The sequence below is a fragment of the Fusarium verticillioides genome, chromosome 3 (genome assembly GCF_000149555.1).
Source record: "Fusarium verticillioides 7600 chromosome 3, whole genome shotgun sequence".
Classification (NCBI taxonomy): domain Eukaryota; kingdom Fungi; phylum Ascomycota; class Sordariomycetes; order Hypocreales; family Nectriaceae; genus Fusarium; species Fusarium verticillioides.
In genome coordinates this window covers 2,709,705-2,729,965 of record NC_031677.1, presented here as the reverse complement: position 1 = coordinate 2,729,965, position 20,261 = coordinate 2,709,705, and the positions used below count along the sequence as shown (strand labels likewise).

At 49.2% G+C, this 20,261-nt stretch overlaps 7 protein-coding genes across 9 annotated transcripts; 4 read left to right on the top strand and 3 right to left on the bottom strand.

Moving 5' to 3' along the window:
- Positions 1-8: 8 nt before the first annotated feature.
- FVEG_05160 (hypothetical protein) lies at positions 9-3,480 on the bottom strand. The gene is made up of 3 exons (XM_018893239.1): positions 1,514-3,480; positions 774-1,463; positions 9-724 (listed from the first exon to the last, which is right to left on the bottom strand). The coding sequence occupies exons 1-3, from the start codon at positions 2,053-2,055 to the stop codon at positions 313-315; spliced, it is 1,644 nt and encodes a 547-aa protein (XP_018750070.1). The 5' UTR covers positions 2,056-3,480; the 3' UTR covers positions 9-312.
- Positions 2,296-4,235, top strand: FVEG_05159 (60S acidic ribosomal protein P0). Its single transcript, XM_018893238.1, has 4 exons — positions 2,296-2,589; positions 2,644-3,404; positions 3,455-3,674; positions 3,884-4,235. The coding sequence occupies exons 1-3, from the start codon at positions 2,416-2,418 to the stop codon at positions 3,459-3,461; spliced, it is 942 nt and encodes a 313-aa protein (XP_018750069.1). The 5' UTR covers positions 2,296-2,415; the 3' UTR covers positions 3,462-3,674; positions 3,884-4,235.
- Positions 3,715-8,706, bottom strand: FVEG_05158 (hypothetical protein). Of its 2 annotated transcripts, XM_018893237.1 has the most exons (3): positions 6,998-8,706; positions 4,854-6,915; positions 4,073-4,502 (listed from the first exon to the last, which is right to left on the bottom strand). In XM_018893237.1, exons 1-3 carry the CDS (start codon positions 7,634-7,636, stop codon positions 4,291-4,293), a joined length of 2,913 nt encoding a protein of 970 aa, XP_018750068.1. In that variant the 5' UTR covers positions 7,637-8,706; the 3' UTR covers positions 4,073-4,290. The 2 variants fall into 2 exon arrangements, with proteins under 2 accessions (XP_018750067.1, XP_018750068.1); XM_018893236.1 differs by having other exon boundaries at positions 3,715-6,915.
- Positions 8,707-9,576: 870 nt separating this feature from the next.
- FVEG_05157 (hypothetical protein) lies at positions 9,577-9,795 on the top strand (the record flags this gene model as incomplete). Its single annotated transcript, XM_018893235.1, has 1 exon — positions 9,577-9,795. The coding sequence occupies one exon, from the start codon at positions 9,577-9,579 to the stop codon at positions 9,793-9,795; it is 219 nt and encodes a 72-aa protein (XP_018750066.1).
- A 766-nt stretch (positions 9,796-10,561) lies between these two features.
- Positions 10,562-11,636, top strand: FVEG_05156 (hypothetical protein; the record flags this gene model as incomplete). The annotated part of the gene is made up of 1 exon (XM_018893234.1): positions 10,562-11,636. One exon carries the CDS (start codon positions 10,562-10,564, stop codon positions 11,588-11,590), a length of 1,029 nt encoding a protein of 342 aa, XP_018750065.1. The 3' UTR covers positions 11,591-11,636.
- A 2,287-nt stretch (positions 11,637-13,923) lies between these two features.
- Positions 13,924-18,178, top strand: FVEG_05155 (alpha-mannosidase). 2 transcript variants are annotated; one of them, XM_018893233.1, is made up of 4 exons: positions 14,029-14,657; positions 14,714-16,454; positions 16,499-17,893; positions 17,978-18,178. In XM_018893233.1, exons 1-3 carry the CDS (start codon positions 14,509-14,511, stop codon positions 17,849-17,851), a joined length of 3,243 nt encoding a protein of 1,080 aa, XP_018750064.1. In that variant the 5' UTR covers positions 14,029-14,508; the 3' UTR covers positions 17,852-17,893; positions 17,978-18,178. The 2 variants fall into 2 exon arrangements, with proteins under 2 accessions (XP_018750063.1, XP_018750064.1); XM_018893232.1 differs by having other exon boundaries at positions 13,924-14,657; positions 16,499-18,178.
- On the bottom strand, positions 17,948-20,098 carry FVEG_05154 (NAK protein kinase). Its single transcript, XM_018893231.1, has 3 exons — positions 19,501-20,098; positions 18,896-19,448; positions 17,948-18,834 (listed from the first exon to the last, which is right to left on the bottom strand). The coding sequence occupies exons 1-3, from the start codon at positions 19,618-19,620 to the stop codon at positions 18,299-18,301; spliced, it is 1,209 nt and encodes a 402-aa protein (XP_018750062.1). The 5' UTR covers positions 19,621-20,098; the 3' UTR covers positions 17,948-18,298.
- Between the last annotated feature and the right edge of the window lie 163 nt (positions 20,099-20,261).

The window sequence follows — 20,261 nt, the reverse complement described above, 5'->3', positions numbered from 1 at the left end:
GCATAAGTTTAGGATAAGTTTATTATAGACTTAAAGGGCAGCTCTACTAAGTTTGTTTTAATGCCTTATACTAAGGTCTGATGTTTTCTTGCTTCCTGAGGCATGGCCCACATCCTCGCAAGATACCTATGTCCAAGTTGCTAAGTGCCGAGCACATTGCCTCTTTCACTGTCTACTAGATACTCAACTAAGTATCTAGCCTAGGGGTATCTGCCTTGGTGACAAACTCGTCTTTGTAGGGTTGTGGAAATGACCCTTTTCCATTGCGGCACTGCAAAAATAATTTCTTTTTCTATTACTTTTAGTACATCCCTATTGCTCCTCAGCAGGCCCAGCCTCTTCCATCATTTGGTCTTCGGGCACCTGCTCCTCACCCCTTTCTTCTTCCCGTTCCGTGGCTTGTTTTCTTAGAGGTTCAGTGTTATATAAAAGACTCCTCACGGTTTTCTCATCGACATCAAGTTCAGTGCTTTCGATATCGTCGCCATCCACCGAAGCTATGGTACTTGTGGCGAGCTTCTCGTCAGTCATGGTGAGTGAGTAGACAGCCAGGCTTCTTGCTTGCGTAGGATCGCTGGGGTCCAGAGCAGCGACGATCTTGGGTGTTTCATTGCCCTTGGCGGGCTTGATAGAGAGGCTGAGGGGCTTGCCGGGAAGCTGGATAATAGCTGGGTGATTAAGGGCGTGATTTTTGGTGAGTTGCCATGAAAAGATTGCCGAAATACTAATCAATGTGAGTTGCGTTATAGGGCATCAATGGATAACACACTTACTCCTGACATATGGCAAGAATATAAACAAGATCCGAGCCATCGTGTGGATATACCAGGCTGTAAAGCCCAGACACAGCTACCTTTGTAATCTCGGGCAATATATTTTGAGCTAGAGACAAGATGTTGATTTTGGAGAGGAGCTTGTTTGATTTCCAATCCCAGACGAACAAGTCCTCATCACCACCACCCGACACCAGAACATTACCACGCGAGGCTGGAATGACCATGGAGCTGATGAACTCTGTGTGACCGAAGCAGAAACCCTCGATGACATATGACTGAGGAAAGTATCTTGAAACCCGAATATGTTCATCACGGTCGGCAGTAAGAATGTATCGCCGACCCTCACTCTCGCCGATCACGAGTGCAGTAAGCATAGAAACATGGCCAAGCAATAGAGTAATCTCAAAGTCTGGACCTTCGGCTTTAGAATTGCTGTCGTTTTTGGTCCGTGAAGAAAGCTCCATCTGTCTTTGCTGCTCTTGAAGAGCTCGCAGGTTGCGCTTCGAGTGAACGGTTGTAGTATTGGCAGATGGTTTATAGGCCGGTTTGGCGGGGGCGGGGGTTGAAGCTGTTTGGAGAGTAGGATCGTAGAGGAGAGGTAGAGAGTAAACGTCTCCAAATTTATCAGCGACAAGAACCTGAGAGTCTTGTCCGATAACGACATCACTAGGGCGTTTGGGAAGAGTTCTGGCCTAGAATTAGTATACGGGCTGGGCTTTTTTTCTATACGAGCTTACCGTTTGCTGATTTGGTTGATGGAGCCCTTCCCGTCATTCTCAAAGACCCAGATGGCCTTGTCATGTCCAGTGATAGCCAAGATACAGGAGCCATCAAGAGTACTTGTCAGATGCGTAATGACTGGGCGATCGGGCACGCGTGAGATGTTGTGATCCTTTGCTCGTTGCTGGTTTTGTCTGTTCTTGCTCTTCTTTCCACCCTTCTTTTTTCCCTTGCTTTTCGTTTCCTCCGAGATTTGAGTATCCTCTTGGCCTTCTGGCTTGGTTGGAGCTGTCTCATCTTTTGGCTCTTCAGTTCTTTGCCTCTTAGCTGGCGGTCCACCCCCATCTTCTTCCTCGGCGGTATGAGTCTTTGTCACGGGCTTCTCAGTTAAGATGCCATCTGAGATCGCCTTAACTGCCGCGTCTACTCTGTCAACATCTGGATGTTTCCACGTCGAGATGTGAGATCCATCCTCAAGGCTAAAAGAATGAATCTTGCCTCCTCGAGCAGCAAAGAGAACATTTCCACTGACGTGGACAACGTTGAAGGGGAATCTCATGACGCCTGAACCCCTGTTAGTTGATCGAATATTGATTACAAAATCGATGAGATTTGATTTGATACAGGAGCAGTTGCTCGGTGACAGCTCAAATCAGACTCTTCTACAGATCAAGTTCCACTTTCATGGACGTGATAGAAAAGATACATCGAGAATGTACCTATGCTTAGTTCCCCACCTAAGCCACCTAGGCTGCCCAAAGAAGACTAGCGTCTCCATGCCCTAAGCGAATTCACATCACATTTTCCGAAACTGCCAAAAGAGTTTTCTCGTTTTCATCAACATCTTCATCAACCTTCAATTTCATTTTACGATACCCCTTGCCCTTAAATACTCCTGCCTTCAGAAAAATAAGAAGATATGGGGGGCAAGTCTGAGAACAAGGCCAACTATTTCGACAAGCTCAAGGGCTTGCTCGAGGCCTACAACTCCATCTTCATCGTTGAGGTTGACAATGTCAGCTCTCAGCAGATGCACGAGATCCGACAGGCTCTCCGAAGCAAGGGTGTCGTCCTCATGGGCAAGAACACCATGGTGCGTCCCTTCATGAGGAAGAAGACACCCTCCGGTTGCTAACAATATTTCCAGGTTCGCCGAGCCTTGAAGACCTTCATCCCCGACTCCCCCGAGTACGAGCGTCTCCTCCCCCACGTCAAGGGCAACGTTGGTTTCGTCTTCACCAACGACGACCTTAAGGAGGTCCGTGACATCATCCTCGCCAACAAGGTTGCTGCTCCTGCTCGTGCCGGTGCTCTCGCCCCCGCCGATGTCTGGGTTCCTGCTGGAAACACTGGTATGGAACCTGGCAAGACCTCTTTCTTCCAGGCCCTCGGTGTCCCCACCAAGATTGCCCGTGGTACCATTGAAATCACCACTGATCTCAAGCTCGTTGAGGCCGGCTCCAAGGTCGGTCCCTCCGAGGCCACGCTCCTCAACATGCTTAACATCTCTCCTTTCACCTACGGCATGGGTATCTCTCAGGTCTACGACCAGGGACAGTCTTTCCCTCCCAGCGTCCTCGATGTCGGTGAGGAGCAGCTCCTCAAGACTCTGTCTCAGGCTATCACCACCATTGCCACCATCTCTCTGGCATTGAACTTCCCCACTTTGCCATCTGTTCTGCACTCGGTTGTCAACAGCTACAAGAAGGTTCTTGCTGTTGCGATCTCCACCGAGATCACATGGCCCGAGATCGAGGAGCTGAAGGACCGCATTGCCAACCCCGACGCTTATGCTTCCGCCGCTCCTGCCGCTGCCGCTTCCGGTGGCGCTGCCGCCCCTGCTGAGACTGAGAAGAAGGACGAGTCCGAGGAGGAGGATGAGGACGAGGAGGGCTTCGGCGGTCTTTTGTATGTGAACCCCTCTCAATACCTTGTTAATGTGACTAACAAATCTGCAGCGACTAAATGTAGTCACACCTACCGGATGTACGACTGCCTTCCAGGACTTTGGCTGGGTTTACGACTTATGTATCTTAAAAAAGGGGCACATAGATCGTCTGCTGGACAATTGAATCTGTCGCGACGGTTACGAATCAAGTTTTAGGATCAACATGCGAGTGAAAACTTTTACCAAACCGACTAATGCAGCTCTGCTGATAGAGTGCGATATTCAAAAAGGTTAGTCAGACAAACATCAAACATTCTTCTTTTTTTCCCTTTTTCCTTTTTACATTTCCGGATGATTATATAAATTGTTCAAGAGCTTTTTAACCCTGAATCTCCTGATGACACACACATCACCACCCTATGACGGACACCCATTACAATCATGTTATTTTGACATGCTGTCTTTTGAAAGTATCAAAGCTAATGGTCAAATTATACAGGTCTCCTCGCCCTCGATTGTTCTCAAGCTTCCTCAGTGTGATGTCCGTGCATGTTTACCAAACGAATTTAATAGCCGAGCTAAACTGTAGGATATGAGAAGAATGGTAATACCTAATCATATGTACTAAGAGAAAGCTCGCACTTCTAGTTAATCTTTCTATCCTAAATGGAAGTCTAGAACTCTTGTTGCATGTTCCAGGCACGGATTTGAGTTTGGAGGTGAACCAATATCGAATAATTCTATCTGTCCATTGCATTCTCACGCCTTGTAGTTTGTCTTATTATCCATTATCCCATAAGTTTGCAAGAAAACATCATCAAGTCTTTTATTTTAATCTTTATTATTGGCCGTGCTTGCCGCCCCTCAGAGGCGCGACTTTGGTTGCCGTCAGTACATACCAGTCACCTATATGAAGTCATCTTGCTTCAAGGCACGTTTGGCTACCTCAATAGCTCGATCCGGTAGCCCAGCAAGCCTTGCGACTTTCAGTGCATGACTCTGTCGGTTAATACCTCTCTGAAGTTTGTGGTTGTAGAAGAAACCTCCCTCGCCATCCTCGACTACATTGGTGCAATACGTCTGAACTACACCTGTCTCGGCTGAACGCAATCCCTCTTCTTGAGCTAAGTCAGCCACAGTGTGGAAGTGTGTCGCAAAAAGGGTGCGGCATTGGTTGACGGTCGCGAGGTGATGCAGGCATGCGAAGGCGACAGCTGTGCCGTCCTCTGGCGTGGTTCCCCGGCCGATTTCATCCATTATGACGAAAGACCGCGGTGTTGCCTGCTTGAGGATCGTTGCTGTTTCCAGCATCTCAACCATGAATGTGCTTTGATCGCGGTAGAGGTTGTCAGCTGAGCCCACTCGGCTAAAGACAGCATCCACAATCCCCAATTCTGCGTATGATGCAGGCACGTAGCAGCCGATCTGGGCCAAGATCGTGATGAGAGCATTCTGGCGTAAAAACGTACTTTTGCCGGCCATGTTGGGACCTGTGATCAGCCAGATCCGGCCGTCAGTTGGCGATCCAACCAGACAGTCGTTCCTCACAAAGCTTCGACCCTGCTCATAAAGGCCTCCCTCAACAGTGGGATGTCTGCCGCCTATAACGGTATGACTAGTCGTGTTGTTCAGAACGGGCCGGACGAGGTTCTGCTCGCGAGCCAACTTAGCGAAGGAGGTCGTGATGTCAAGTTCATCGAGGACGGTGGCATTGCGGCGCAGCTTGACAAGATTTTTGACGACAAGTTCTCGAAGGGTGTAGAACACGGCTTGTTCTTCAGCACGAATCTGAGCACGAACTTGGTCCATACGCTGCCCGAGAAGTGTCCATTCGGAGATGTGAAAAGATCGTGTGGAACGACTCGAGGACAGAGCTTGTACATCAGCAAGATTTCGAGCGTCTTTACCCTTGATATGTGCAATGTGGCCAAGGCCGGGTGTCCACTTGAGGGATAGACTAGGAGCATTGAATCTTTGGCGGAGGGTTTCGTTGAGTGTCGCTTTCTCTTCTGTCAAAGACGCGAGATCAGTGTGAAGATTTGCCAAGTTTGGGCTCGCAGCAGGTCTCATGATCCAGGCTCCATTCTCTTCGGCGTAATAATCCCGAATACTGACGGGCCGTTTTCGCTTGCCCTTAGGAAGAGATGCCGCATCGTCCTGCGAACCTTCGTTGCTAACGACAATCTCAGCAAGGGCTAACATCTGGCTGGCCTCGGACTCTTGGGCGTCATGCTGTGACACAATACCTTCTTCATCGATTGCATCTCTGATGCGCTGGGAAAGTTTCAGGGGCTGCGTGAGACTGATTCGAGATAACAATGAAGTCAGGCAGTGGTGCTCTGACTTGCGAGATGCAGCGTTGGCATTCTTCAAGAGATTCACGACATCCCTGGTCGCATCGATGGTACTGGACAGATCGAGGAGGTCATTAGCATCGCCACGGCCAAGTGTGAATTTCTGAACAAGTCGCTGAGAGTCGTGACTCCTACGCAACAAGAGGATTACGGAGTCACTCAGGTTTACATCGTCGATGAAGCGGGCGACGAGGTCTTGTCTACTAGTGATGAGCTCAAGAGACGTGGACGGTGCACTCAGCCACTCGTTAAGGAGTCGAGCACCGCTTTTAGTAACAGTGCGACGAATGGCATGTAGCAAACTACCCCGGAACACACCATCACGAATGGTTTGCTTGATCTCAAGAGCACGCATGCTATTTTTATCAACAGCCATGATCTGCATGTCTTTGTTTCTTAGCGGAGGTTGCAACTTCATACTCATGCCTTGAAGTCGATCCTTGACATAACCAAGAAGGAAGCCGGCAGCGTGTACCTCAGCTGGTGAGAAGGCGGATGCCTCATGTTTAGTTAGGGCACACTCTAGCATGGGCATCCAGTTTTCCGGATGAAACAGCAAAGAATCATGCGGGCAGGGTGCGTATGAGATGATGTGGCGATCCTCAGTGAGGAGGTCGGATAGGCCATTGTCAGGGCAAGACTGCAGAGCCTGGTCTAGGAGAAGCTCGCGCGGGCATAGTCGGGACAATATCGTTGGTAAAGATGCAAGATTGGCTTCTTGGGTGCAGAAGTAGCCGGTCGAGAGATCAAGCCAGGCTAGGCCGAGTGACATGGTGTCTTGGAACTCCCGAGACTGTCCAGCGCATCGGCCAACGCCAACGTCAACAGCTGATGGTGATGGGTGGTCTGATTCGGGTTCATGGCCCGCTAGTCCTCCTTCTGAGCCTGCCACTCGGCCGATAACGGTCTTAACATCAGTGACGGTATTTGTGGCTTTGATGCCTGTGTCAATATGAATCGCCATCACGTAGTTGTTGGCATATGGATCCATAAAATTCTCGTCTATTAGAGTTCCGGGGGTAATGATACGAGCAACTCGACGATCATGCATCAACCCGCCTGATCTGACTTTTGCTGTGGGAGAGTTTGGATACTCCTCAGCGATCGCGACATGGCGACCGAGATCTTGAACGAGGATTTTAAGGAAACGATCGAGCTGGAAGAAGGGGAAACCTGCCTATAAGACGGATGAGGATGGTGAGATATTGGACCGGAAGATAAGAAGACAACGTCAACGTAGAGGGCATTAATAAACATACCATGGGGACAAGGCCAGCATTTGTCCTTTTGTTAGCTACCTTGATGTTCAACAGGGGCCCGTACTCCTCAGCGTGCTCAAAGTAGAGCTCGTAGAAACCGCCCACCCGAGTCAGCAACACACAATTATCAAACTTGAGCATATTCTGACGGGCTTGAAGCAGCACGGTGGGATACGCGGGAGGATCTTGGGGTAATCGCGGCAGCGGGAGCGGCAAGGCTTCTGTCGACTCATCGTGGGGAGATGAAACTGACGATGACGTTGGTAGAGAAGACGCTGGCTTCGGTTGAATAAGTCCCTGAGGCAAATCGGAGAGCTTTATGGTGGTGGTGGTCTTTTTACCCCTGGTTTGGAGAGGACGGTGGGGAGATGGTGCATGATGGAATGAGCGGATAGACAAGCCATGGTATAGTGAGTGGTGCCCATGAGGAATGGCAGAGGCTTTAGGTGGAGGAGCTGCTACTGTTGCTGCAGCGTCAGAAATAACAAATGGGGCTGCCTTGAGCAGAGAGCTAGAAGCTGAGGCCGAGGCAGAGGCAGAGGCAGAGGCAGAGGCAGGCACAGAGATAGACCTGGAGGTTGAAGCTGAAGGTGATGCCAAGGGCCGCAGATGGCGGATGCCGAACACTGGGAGCACCATACGGCTGGAACATGGAGACGGGATGGGCTGTTGCAGTGGCGATGATGTTTATGCAACGAATAGATATCCGTCTGAAGTATCCATCAAGCAAGGGCAGGCCAGTTTCTGAATTGAGAACAGCTCAAGAGGGGTCTTTGGTCAATCAACACTCCAGCAACCTAGGCCTAGGTGTGTATGATTGATTAATGCTTGCTAGTGGGCTCGAGGCTGTCGACAATAGAAGCAAGATCTGGCGTGTAAAACGGTAGCACTGATGAACAAGGAATGGTATGGTGATCAACGGATGGATCATGCAGGGCTCATATGACGACAAGAAAAAGAGGAAGCATTCCCATACAACCCCGCTGGTGCAAGATGCTCGAAACTAAGGTACCTACGTAGGTGTACGGAGTAATAGCAAGGAAAACAGGAGCATGGGGCATTAAAAAGTGGCTCTATATATTGCAAATTAGTTTATCATAGAACCAACGCGATTCGCTAATAGGGCACAAGAATAGAACACAATCGGTCGGCGGTGAGTTACAGCTTGCGCTTGGTAAGGTAGTAGGTAGCTAGACAGAAGCTTTAAATCCTCGATAGTTAATCAAATTCTGGTTGTTTCCATGTGGGGAAGAGCGTTATGGAATACATCGGTGAAGAAGAAAAGGGAAGGAAAAGAAGATGATTAACTGGTAGGTACCTGCGGAGTAAATCAACATCAATCGCACCGAGCTCGGGAGTAGGAGCCAATGTAACAGCTTCATCTGAGAGACTAAATCTGCATTGACGAGCATAGAAACACCACAGCGGACTATCATAGCCACCAGTCATCTTGTTTACTAGGACACAGTTCTCGACAATTCGTTTTACTGGTAAGGTCGGCAACCACAAAATCTCCTCATCTTCAAGTGGTAACGAATGGGGAAGAAAGGGAACGTTCGGTAATAGTAGGACCCCTTGGCTTATAATTCCGATCCTGATGGATGATCCAGGGACTTTATGACAAGGTACTCCAGAGATTTTACGGAGATGGACAGCGCCAGAGCCCACAAGCGAACAGCACATGTAGCCATGAAACGGAAGCAATCTGACCATGGAGGCGTTTGACCAACGAGAGGGACCCGGGTCTTCGCGAACAACGTGTGAGTAAACAGTCGAGAGTCATGGCTCTCGAACGACAGTAGCTAATGCATGGCGATTCGCGGCTTTTCCGAGATCTACAGGGCCTGGCTCCCTCTAAAGCAATCGATCATGCCTGGGAACAGACCTGCCGGTATGGATGCAGGAAATAGAGTTCCCGCCTGGAGCTTGATGTGGGAAGTGGAAGGATATGTGGTGCCATAAATCAATGCTACGTCAAGAGATTTCGTGACACCATTTCCTGGGTGATATCTCGAGATTAATGAATTAGGTACGGAGTAAGCTATCTACCTTCGTACCTAGAACTTCCATCGAAACAGCTAAATCCTCAGCACGCAGAGATTATACAGTGCGGAGTGGTTTCGGGAACTAATACGGTGACAGGCCAGTGGGGACTTGGGACTTATCAACTACTCCATGCGTCGTAAAATCGTGGTCCCATGTTAGCGTCATCATCATCCTGCAAATCTGCCCAAGCTACCGGAGCTGGAGCTCAACCCCTCCAACCCAAGCCCCGACTGACGATGTATGTGTCTCAATCTAACCAATGTGCACACACGTTATGCTGCTGGGCGGTAAAGCGACTGTCCTCCTCTTTTGGACAAGGGAAGGGGGACAGTTGATGACGGAATCTCTCCAAAGTAGCAGTCGGCAAGCTCGCATCGCATGCCTATGGGGATCCATCCATCTCCATCTCCATATGAACTGCTGTGTGTACTGAACAGGTAAGGCAAGCAACTCAGCGAACCAAGGAACGAAGTCCGAAAACCAGCCTTGTCACAACCAGACAGCACCACTTCCGGTTTAAGCAATCATATCAGATGGGGTCTATGAAGTATAGCATGGGATTGAGCAGGAAAGAAACGACGAGAGATGAAAACAGCATACCTAGCTCTGAACAGCACATAGTAACAACATGCTATATCTCCAAGACAACACATGAGAGGCCCAGAGTCAGCATCAGATTGAACGGCCGTCTCCATGAGAGCCAGGGAACCCCCTTGATGGCCTCCAAGCGGTCATCTGGGTCATGGCATTGAACTGTGCCGTACCAGGCTCAACTGTGAGCCATGCAGAAGAAACAGACACTGGAATTCAGACACAACTTGCTGAATGGGTGCACTGTATTTCTCATGCCATCCATAGAAAGACAGTTCCAGGTTTGACATGACCAGAATCAACACAGACAGAGCTGCCACCCAACCATTCACAGCGCCAGTATCGACTTCTGGGCGATAGATGTGCTGCTGGAAATTCAATGGCATAAGCATATCTTCCCGCGGGGTCGGCGTGGGCCGATTCTCGAGAGAGCCTCAGCCCATTTTGGGTCCGCTGCCACACGACGTCGCCGCACCCCCCTGCCCGAAAGCGCCAAACCCTCGACCACATCTGTCGATTGTGACCTAGCTATATATCCCCTTTTGCGCGCGTTCGCTGGCCAAACACAATGCCCTACGCTTATGCATCGTTATTGTGCTCATTCACTTATATACAGAGATAGAACTCAGCTATCGACCCTGTGTCTTGCTCAACTGATCTGATACAATTCTCCATATTACCACTTACACGCCCTTGAAACTCAACACCAACGGCCACCCTGACAGCAACCGCACGATAAAACTCCTCAAACAACACGATATAAACATTCAAATCGGCTCAAAAGATAAAAGAGGAACACAACCCCTGTATAGTCGTATATCCCACTCCGCAGCGCCATTTAATCCCAGCACACAGTCCCTTACCTGGATCACCACTCAGCATACATATATATATTCTCCCCAAACCTCACTCTGCGAAGAACGCCTTATGGCGGCTATGATGTCGTCTGTTAACCCCTTTACACCGGTGACCCCCCCACCGGAGAGCCACTCCTTTCCTAAACTTCCTGCCCAAAGGCCTTTACAGAACAACCTAAAACGAAAGGCATCGATGCAAGAACCCTTCAGTGGCCTGGCAGGCCTCAACACTCCCACGATGATGGCTCCTCCTCCCCCTCCGACTTCACAACCTAGAATGTCCTCGTCGCCAAACCGCAGTTCTGGGCCTAGCTCCAGCAGCACTCCTCAGTCCAGCGAGTCAACAACCCCCGAACTTCCCAGCATCGCCGGTGCCAATCTCGATCCAAAGTATCTCGCCATGGTTTCTCGTATCGCTGCTTATTACCAGCAGAGGTGTCAGGCTGTTGCCAACTACCAACAGCAACGATGCCAGGCTTGGGCCAACATGCATAGACAAAAGTGTCAAGATATGATGCAGGCGTCTATGTTGGTTGTCGCTTGGTATGTGAGAGATCGCATCCAGCGCAGGCGAAGAAGGGAGAAGCGCCATTTCAGATCCGGCCTGAGACGCAGGACAGACCAGAATAAAATCGCACGGACTGAGGTCGTTCGTCGCTGGGTTAAGCAGATCCCCGAAGGATCTGAGTCACCCAACGAGCCCCTCAACGTTCAGCTTGCCGACCGCGAAGAGGCCGAGTTCTCCATGGATCGTGAGACACAGCCGGACAAGGACACCAAGCTATTCGAGATGGCCGACAACCTTATAAAGAGCCAGTACAAGAAGATTGAAGTTCCTATAATGGGTGTACTCAACTTTGATGAAAGCGACAATGACAGCGAGAGTGACCTGGATGAGCCAGAGCCAGAGCAGTACGACGAGATGGACGAAGCCGAGGACTTGGCTGAAGACGACGAATACTACGAAGTGGAAGATGATGAGCTGTACGACGATGAGGACGAAATCGAATACACAGGGGATGGTGCTTCAGAGGTTGTTCACCATGGCACAGGGACTGGCTCAGGCAGCCGAAACAATAACTTGAGTGAAACCTCATAAGAATTATTTCCCCACTCAACATCTCAACAATCAGCCCTCTTCCGAGGGACGATGCGAGGAACCTCACTAATGACGACAAGGAAGCATCTACATCCCGACGACATAACACAACTCCAACTATGGCACATTTGTACATGGTTTCTTTTTCAGGGAAAGGCGCAATAACACGGCGGGTGATGGTCCACAACGAACTTACACACTGGAGTCAAGAGCATCTACATTTTTATCTGTTTCTCATGGCATACATACATCGATGATACCTTTTTCTAGCATGGTATATTTGGGTTCATTGTTGGCTTTTACTAGGACATCAATGTAGGTCTACCTGGTAGTGGACCCGGTAGGCAGTTGTACGCGGGCCGAGCGTGTACTATATAAAATCGACATAAATGAAGATATTTCGTCTGGACATCCATTTCTTAATTCTGTGGCTGCGGAGAAAAACATAGTTCGGAAGTGTTACTCATTTGGAAAGCAATCGAGCACTGACACCTCGTGAAACCGTGAGAGTGGTCGAACTGCCGCATTCCAAACGTAGCACTGCATTTCATTGATCAGCGATGGGACAAGAGGGAAATTGCCCCCCCAAAAAAGCGGGAAATGGCATGGTAAAAATCGATTATCGTAGCATTGAATCGCTTTGTGGTGGCAGACCGGGCTGGGCGGTGCGTACTGCACGGAGCACTCGGCAGTAAAACAGCCCATGAAGGGTGAGGAATCGTTCGATATTTCCTCGTTTTAGGGCGACATGTTCTGCAGGCCGGTCTAGGTTTCAAGGTGCTGAGTAAACCGGTGAGGGAGGACGTGACCACAGGGAGCAAGAAAATATTATACCTTGATATAAGGTGTCAAAATAAACTTAGTAAAGAGTACACTAAACTTAGGCTAGATTTGCCTAAATATTTTTATTACTTAGGGTCAAGCTCCTGAGTTTTCTTTCCTCCCGAGGGTGATAATGTCAGACAGCTAATTACAGTAAACACCTATCACCTACTTAACGTACTAGGTAGGTAGTTAGGCAGCTTACCTTACCTAGACTAGTAGTACTTTGTAAATCGATGATATTTGGTCTTGTTTTCTGAGGTTGAGTAAATGGGAAGAGAGACTAACTATAGATATCGGATTCTGTTCCCAGATTTGTTTATACGCAGCCTAGTACAGAGTAGCTTCAGGTATAAATCTCCAGCTGATTATTAGTTAGGTTAGGTAGAGTCTTAAACCCTGTTACCCTACCATAATCTCTCGCAATATTCATTACAGCAACCCAGCTTTGTTCTACTATAAGACTTATACTATCTTGTAGAAAGGTTATTCTATACCAAGCTTTGGACTTCTGTAAAGAGATAAAGGCATTGCGGATCCAGTACAGGCCGTTTGCTAGATCGAATCAGTCCGCGAAGCCACTTCACCCATAATAGGTCTGTAGCCGGCTTATGCTGGCTGTGATGAATGTTGCGAGAGATTGTGGTAACTTTGTAATAAAACTTTCACTTCCCACTATCTGCTGCTTGCTACCTTGTATATTCTCACTTTTTCTACATACCTATTCAACGAAATGCCTTAGCACTATCTACCTTAGTACCGAAGCCAAGCATTCCCGGCTTAATGATCTCACTTTTTCTCATATTTGCCTTGATACGGGTGAGATCTACTGTGGTTTGGTGACTTGATGCTTCCACTTGTAGGCACATGCAAGGCAAGGTACCTACCTACCCAAGGAGGTAGGTGCTTAATAGGTAGGTACCTTATTTGGAAAATGTGACTGAAAGAGAAAGTCGCTTCGTGTTTGTGAATGTGACTTGCTGTCCTTCAATTTCAACCTAGTAGATCGTGGCTGCCAAAGGTCGGATCACAGATGGATTAAGGCACCTCCTAGGAAGTGCAAATAAATATTGTGTTCCGTGGCCCAAGGCTTATTGCAACTCTGATCTATCAACCCGTGACGCTTTTCGCATTCTCCCTAACTTAAGTACTTATCCTCAGCACTAAATCGTTCTCCTATTATTACTCTTCACCAAACCACGACAACTGTCCTGTCCAAAATTACTTGGGTGTACCGACTTCGATAATATTGTGACTGGTTTCTATCCGAGTATCATTCATTCATTGATCAATAGTCGTATACCAACGCGATGAGGTACGTGATTTATGCTGCATCAAGTTGAAGCAACGGATCCATCTCCCCGCGCCACCAGTTCCCCAAATTCCGATCAGTGAATCACCTGGACCCATTCCCAAACTCTGCTTGGCTTAGAGTGTTGTTCGTTCCGAGTCTAGTGTGTCCTCTGCCCCGGTTGCTGTGCCGCAAGCGCTTAAACCCCAGTCGAGGTACTCGACGGGAATGGATGGTCACCTTGTAGTGGGCATCCCCCGCTTCCATTTCGGCTCGGCGTTCGTGGATATCGAAAAAAAAATACATCAACATTATCTCGCCAGTACACAGGTGGCTGTATGCAGTGGCCTTTTTGTCAACACATCGCTCGGCAGCTGTCTTTCGCCTCCGTGAAGCTCAATGGAGCTCACTTGGCCTAACACAGAGCTTAACACAAAGCTTCCCACGTTTCGCTGGCATACGTACAACACTCCTCTCTGAACATACGTGGATTAGTTATCTTTCTTTATACGATACCAATTTAACTCTCCTTCTCCCTTCGTGCTGTGCCCCAACTCGAGATTCTGCTCCTCCTTCCATTCTTCATTCTTCATTGCTTGACGATACCACTAAAGTGTCAAGCACCCGCTCACGATTACTATACAGTATCAACAACACATTCGATCGCCTTCTCTCGACCTCGGCAGCCTGTCGTCGTCATTCCCCTTCACCGGAAGACCAGCCGCTGCACCCATCTTCCGGAAAGCTTCGGCGCCTTTCAAATCGATCTGCTCCTCCTGCTCCTGGACACCCCGACATTTACACTATGGGCGGTGGCAGCGAAAACAAGGGAGAGGCCTCCTCCTACCCTCTCTTCGCCGAACGGCCTGTCGGCGTTCCAAAGACGAGCATTCTGAAAGGCCGCATTGAACCGTTCTATAAGTCAGGACAGTACTATAAGGTGAACCTGCAAGCGTATGGCATTATCAACTCACTCACTCGGAATTTCGAAGAACTAACATGCCTCATAGAAACATGTACAACGGCAGATACTCGGGCAAACCTCATGTTCAATTGTCAGTGTGGGATGCACCAGATCTCTCCAGGCCAACTTTTGAAGAGGCTACAAGCCACGAGTTCAAGGAGACCCATACCGGTACCTCTTTTGGACCCTCCTGGTCCACTCATTGGTTTAAGGTCGTCCTGCGTATACCGGATGAGACCAAGGACGAAGAGCTCATTGAGCTTCATTGGGATGCCAACAACGAGGGCACCATTTGGACCGAAGATGGTATTCCCATCCAAGGCCTCACTGGTAGCGGAGAACGCATCGAATGGGTCATTCCCGACTCATTCCGTGACGGAGAGGAGCATACAATTTATATCGAAATGGCCTGTAACGGTATGTTTGGAAACGCCCCTAACGGCACGACAACCATTGCACCGCCGGATCCCAACAGACGTTTCAACCTCAGCAAGGCTGACATTGTCGCCATCAATGTCCCAGCTCGCAAACTCCACTTAGATATGTGGGAGATTGGCGATGCTGCTCGAGAACTACCCGAGAACTCAGCTGAACAGAACCATGCTTTATCTGTTGCCATGAAGATCATCAACACCTTTGAGGTCAACAATCAGGAATCGATCCTTAAATGCCGCGAGATTGCCCGTGAAATTCTTGGCCCTGATGTAGACTCTCACAAGGTCTACGAAGGAGGAAAGGAACCTGTTGTTTTTGGAATCGGTCATTGCCACATCGACAGCTGTTGGCTGTGGCCCTGGGCTGAAACAAAGCGCAAGGTTGTTCGATCGTGGATGAACCAATGCGACCTCATGGATCGCTACCCAGAATCCAACTTTGCCTGCTCCCAAGCCCAACAATACAAGTGGCTAAAGGCGTACTATCCTGCTGCATATAAACGTGTCAAGCAGAAGGTAAAGGAGGGTCAATTTCATCCTATTGGTGGCAGCTGGGTCGAGCACGACACAAACTTGCCCAGCGGCGAATCACTTGTCCGCCAGTTCTTTTATGGCCAGAGGTTCTTCGAGGCCGAGTTTGGTTCTCGATGTCGAACTTTTTGGCTGCCAGACACCTTCGGATACTCAAGCCAGCTTCCACAGCTTTGCCGATTAGCTGGTATGGACCGTTTTCTGACCCAGAAACTGAGCTGGAATAACATCAACAACTTTCCTCACACTACTTTCATGTGGGTAAGCCCTGATGGAAGTCAGGTCATCTGCCACATGCCTCCCTCTGAGACATATACAGCAAACGCTGATTTCGGTGATCTCAAGAGGAGCATTGCAAACCACAAAACAATGCGTGTTGACAGTTCGTCTCTACTTGTCTTTGGAAAGGGTGATGGCGGCGGTGGCCCAACTTGGCAACACTTCGAAAAGCTCAGACGATGTGCCGGAATCAGCAACACTATCGGCGGTATCCCAAAGATCAAGATGGGGCTGACAGTTGATGACTACTTCGACCGTCTCAACTGCAAGGCCAGCGAATTCCCTACATGGTATGGGGAGTTGTATTTTGAACTACACAGAGGAACGTATACCACACAAGCCAACAACAAGTATTACAATCGAAAAGCCGAAGTGATGCTGCGAGATATTGAACAATTGGCAACTTTCGCATCAATCAAAAACAAGTCGTACAAGTACCCGACCAAGGATTTGGACGACATGTGGGAGGCTGTTCTGCTGTGCCAGTTCCACGACTGTCTGCCAGGAAGTAGCATTGAAATGTGCTACGATGACTCGGATAAGGTATCTCGTCCCATAACTGCGGGAGCTTTGCTAATATGGTATAGGTCTACGCTGAAGTCTTTGAAACTGGCAAACGCCTCCTGAAGGATTTGTATGAATCGCTCAACGTCTCTAGCGAACTCTCAACGTGCCTCAACGAGTCTGTTGCCATCAACACCCTGCCATGGCATCGTAAGGAGCTTGTCGAGCTTTCTGAAACTGAAGTCGGTGTTGCTTGTGGCGACGGCCAGCTGCTCAATCTTCGCACGTTTAAAACACAGGAAGAAAAGCCTGCGGTGACCGTCATGGAGCAGTCTACTGATGTTTATGTCCTGCAAAACGAGCAACTCCGCGTTGTCGTCGAAAGCGGTGTCATTACATCGCTTTACGATGTGGTCAACGATCGTGAGGTTATTGAAAAGGGTGGAGAGGCAAACAAATTTGTCATCTTCGATGATATTCCTCTTTACTGGCAAGCATGGGATGTAGAGGTATACCATCTCGACGCGCGCCGAAAGGTCGAATATGGAAAGACAAAGATTTTTGAACAAAAGCCTCATCGAGTCACTCTGGTCACTGATGTCAAGATCAGCGAGAACAGTTATATCAAGTCATACACCACCCTCTCTGCAGCCCTCAAAGGGCAACCTTCTCGGGTTGATATCAGAGCGGACGTCAACTGGCATGAGGACTCCAAGTTCCTCAAGGTCGAATTCCCTGTCAATGTAGTAAATGCCGAGGCCTCCTACGAGACCGCTTTCAGTATCACCAAGCGGCCAACTCATTACAACACAAGCTGGGACATGGCCAAGTTTGAGGTGTGCTGCCACAAGTTTGCTGATCTCTCGGAGAACAACTATGGCGTTTCTATTCTCAATGATAGCAAGTATGGTTTTGCGACTGCAGGCAAGACGATGCGATTGTCACTCCTACGGGCACCCAAGGCGCCTGATGCCAACGCCGATATGGGACGTCATTCCATCCGATGGGCCATCCTACCTCACAAGGGTAGTCTATCGTCTACCACGGTTAAGGCTGCTTATGCTTTCAACAACCCCCTGAAGCCCGTCACTGCTTCAAAGGCGGTCTTGGAAAGTGTGTCCAGTGCGCCGATCAAGCTTGTCAATGTTGATGAGTCTGACTCTCTTGTACTGGACACGATCAAGCGAGGCCAGGATGACGAAGACGTCAGCCGAGATGACGGCCTGCGCATCAACAAGGGCCAGAGCATTATTCTTCGTGTGTATGAGTCCTTGGGAGGCCGCAGTCGTGGAGTTATTGAGACTAGTTTCGATGTCAAGCGTGTTACCAAGACGAACATCCTAGAGGATGAACTGGAAGAGATTCGGAAGGAAGACGGAAAGATCCCGATTACACTACGACCGTTTGAGGTAGCGACTTTCAAACTCGAGCTGTAGGGCGATTCGGAGTGGGAAAATTGTGTCTGCTCAGGCTCAGAGGTGCGCGTCTTTGTGATTTGACGTTAAAGTCTGATCCAACGGCTCTTCCCGCTCACGTGGTTCACTACTAAGGTTACTACTAAGATTGCAACGCTTGAATCTGTGAGCAGGACATGCAGGTAAGCAGCAGCTCTCAAGACGGCACGTAAATAGGGAGTGTGGTTGGCGGGGACGACTACCAGACAAGAACTTAGTTAATTACCAGCAAATGGCTCTATCACTCCAAACCCTAAACGCCGTCTCCTTCAAGTGACAAAAAAGAAATGTAATATGATCAACCGCCGGACCCGGGAGGTCACCCAACCAGCTAGATGAGAGCAACAAACGAGGTAGGTATCTTTTATTGGTATTCAAATTCAATTCGTCGCTCTGCTGCACAGTTTAAAACATGCGTCGTGCCAGCATCTAATGGGAGTCATCAGGAAGGTCCTCGATAACTTCTTCAACCATTTCGATTAACTCGTGAATATCCGGTCGCTCAGCGGGTTCAACACGCAGACACTTCCTGACGACATCGCGAATCGGCTCGCTGATCTCAACCGCTGGTGCTTGTTGTTGCTGTTGTCCTTGTTGCGGGCGCATGCTGTTAGAACGCTTCACGCCAGCAGGTCCTTCATCGGGGAAGCGCCAATCGCCACCTAGAACACACAGAGACAGAGTACCACCGGTCTCGTCGGAGCGCATCTCAAAGGGGGACTTGCCGACAAGGCAGGCGTAGAGAGTGCAGCCCATGGACCAAATATCAACCTTTGTATCAATTACCATGCCAGTCTGAACATCAAAAAGCTCAGGGGCACGGTAAGGCATGGTTGAATGTTCAGCGGCCGTGTCTTGAATCTGGAGGGCCAGAGATTGCGATGTAACAGGAATCGGCGACGGAGCGACGGATCCTAAATCCATGAGGATCGGGGTTGAGCCGGAGTCATCGATCATTATGTTGCCTGATAATAGAGATGAGTATGGGAGGATGAACAAGAATAATACCCCGATGTGCAGCCTTACCTGGTTTGATATCTCTGTGGGCGTAGTGTTGAATAGATCTACCTCCACTGACTTGGTTCTCCTCCTCCAGCAGACCCCTTTCTTGCTCGCCCTCCTCTTCTTCCTCGGTTCGCTTTCCTCGCGTGTTGTTTCTCTCGCCGTGGTTCAGCTCATCCTCTTCCCGCCCCATGTGCATGCGCTCCACGGCAGGCTTATAGTCATGCATGGCACGCAGAGCCTTGCACACTCCGAGGAAGAGCAACATGAGACGACGCTCAGGGAACCGATCATGGTTGACCAAGTTTGCATTGATCATGTCCTGCAGATTACCGCGCTTGTAGTATGGCAGAAGGACGTAAACGGTTTTTGTCGCCTCGTCGGCGCCGCGCTCGGTTGCGACGGAATGGTCGACAGCGGATATGATGGTTGGAACGTGAGAGAAGAGCCGATAGGCATCAACCTCACGCATGGCCTGCTGTACCGATTCAGCGCCAAAGGGACATCGGATCTTTTTAAGTGCGAAAAGTTCGTGGCTTGAGGTATCTTCGACGAGGTATACGTAAGAGAAGCCGCCCTGACAAGTGTCAGCAACGTGGAGTGCGGGAGAGCGGTGTTTGTTAGTCTACCTCTCCAAGTAATCTCAAGATCTTGAAGCTCCGGTTGTTGATCTTGAGATTGGGGTTTCCGGGAAAGCAGTTGAGACAATTCCCGAACGAGTAGAAGAGGTCCAGAAGTACTTGCGCCATGATCTATCGTGGGGATGGTAATACACTGACTTAGAACCTTCTGCGATGTGCAATAAACCGCCTCTCAGCTTCGTCACAGCAGACGCCAATAATCAGAGATTCGCTATACAGTCCGAAGGACGAGGGGAGGGCTGCGTGCTATTTGATCGTCAGGGACAGGTGTGGTTGTGGTTGTGGTTGCTGCCGATGTGTCGTAATTGAACAAAAGGAAGAATTGTTAATCACAGTTCGGTTTGGCTATCCTCTTGTTTCCATAGAATTACAGCGAGGGTTTATTTCAAGTAGAGAGAGCGACACAATGCCGAAAAGGGGAGAGGGAAAACTGAATGAATGTCAAGATGTTGTCTTTGGTTGATGTTGGAAGCTGAGCTGAGAGGCTCTAGTTAGAGTCTGAGCCACATCAGCCATCAATCAGCCTTGAGCAGAAGGCAGGTTCCTCTAGCTGGTCCATTAGGTACCTTGGGTAGTACCTAGTTCAGTACTGAGGTAAGGTATTCCTAAAGTACCTACGTGCCTTACCTAGAGCCTTGAACTGGAACATTGCAAAAAGATGCTAACCTGATTTAGATAAGCTCAACCTCCTCTGCGGGCTCGCTTGAGTCCCCGGATACCTTACATAAGCTGCATATTTCGAAATTCCC

Coding starts and splice junctions, on each gene's coding strand:
- FVEG_05160 (XM_018893239.1), bottom strand. CDS start 2,055: ATGAGATTCCCCTTCAACGTTGTCCACGTCAGTGGAAATGTTCTCTTT. Junction 1,464..1,513: donor ATCAACCAAATCAGCAAACG/GTAAGCTCGTAT, acceptor ATTCTAGGCCAG/AACTCTTCCCAAACGCCCTA. Junction 725..773: donor ATTCTTGCCATATGTCAGGA/GTAAGTGTGTTA, acceptor CACATTGATTAG/TATTTCGGCAATCTTTTCAT.
- FVEG_05159 (XM_018893238.1), top strand. CDS start 2,416: ATGGGGGGCAAGTCTGAGAACAAGGCCAACTATTTCGACAAGCTCAAG. Junction 2,590..2,643: donor TCATGGGCAAGAACACCATG/GTGCGTCCCTTC, acceptor CAATATTTCCAG/GTTCGCCGAGCCTTGAAGAC.
- FVEG_05155 (XM_018893232.1), top strand. CDS start 14,509: ATGGGCGGTGGCAGCGAAAACAAGGGAGAGGCCTCCTCCTACCCTCTC. Junction 14,658..14,713: donor TATAAGGTGAACCTGCAAGC/GTATGGCATTAT, acceptor CATGCCTCATAG/AAACATGTACAACGGCAGAT. Junction 16,455..16,498: donor GCTACGATGACTCGGATAAG/GTATCTCGTCCC, acceptor AATATGGTATAG/GTCTACGCTGAAGTCTTTGA.
- FVEG_05154 (XM_018893231.1), bottom strand. CDS start 19,620: ATGGCGCAAGTACTTCTGGACCTCTTCTACTCGTTCGGGAATTGTCTC. Junction 19,449..19,500: donor TCTTGAGATTACTTGGAGAG/GTAGACTAACAA, acceptor GACACTTGTCAG/GGCGGCTTCTCTTACGTATA. Junction 18,835..18,895: donor CCACAGAGATATCAAACCAG/GTAAGGCTGCAC, acceptor CTCTATTATCAG/GCAACATAATGATCGATGAC.
- FVEG_05158 (XM_018893236.1), bottom strand. CDS start 7,636: ATGGTGCTCCCAGTGTTCGGCATCCGCCATCTGCGGCCCTTGGCATCA. Junction 6,916..6,997: donor ATGCTGGCCTTGTCCCCATG/GTATGTTTATTA, acceptor TCCGTCTTATAG/GCAGGTTTCCCCTTCTTCCA.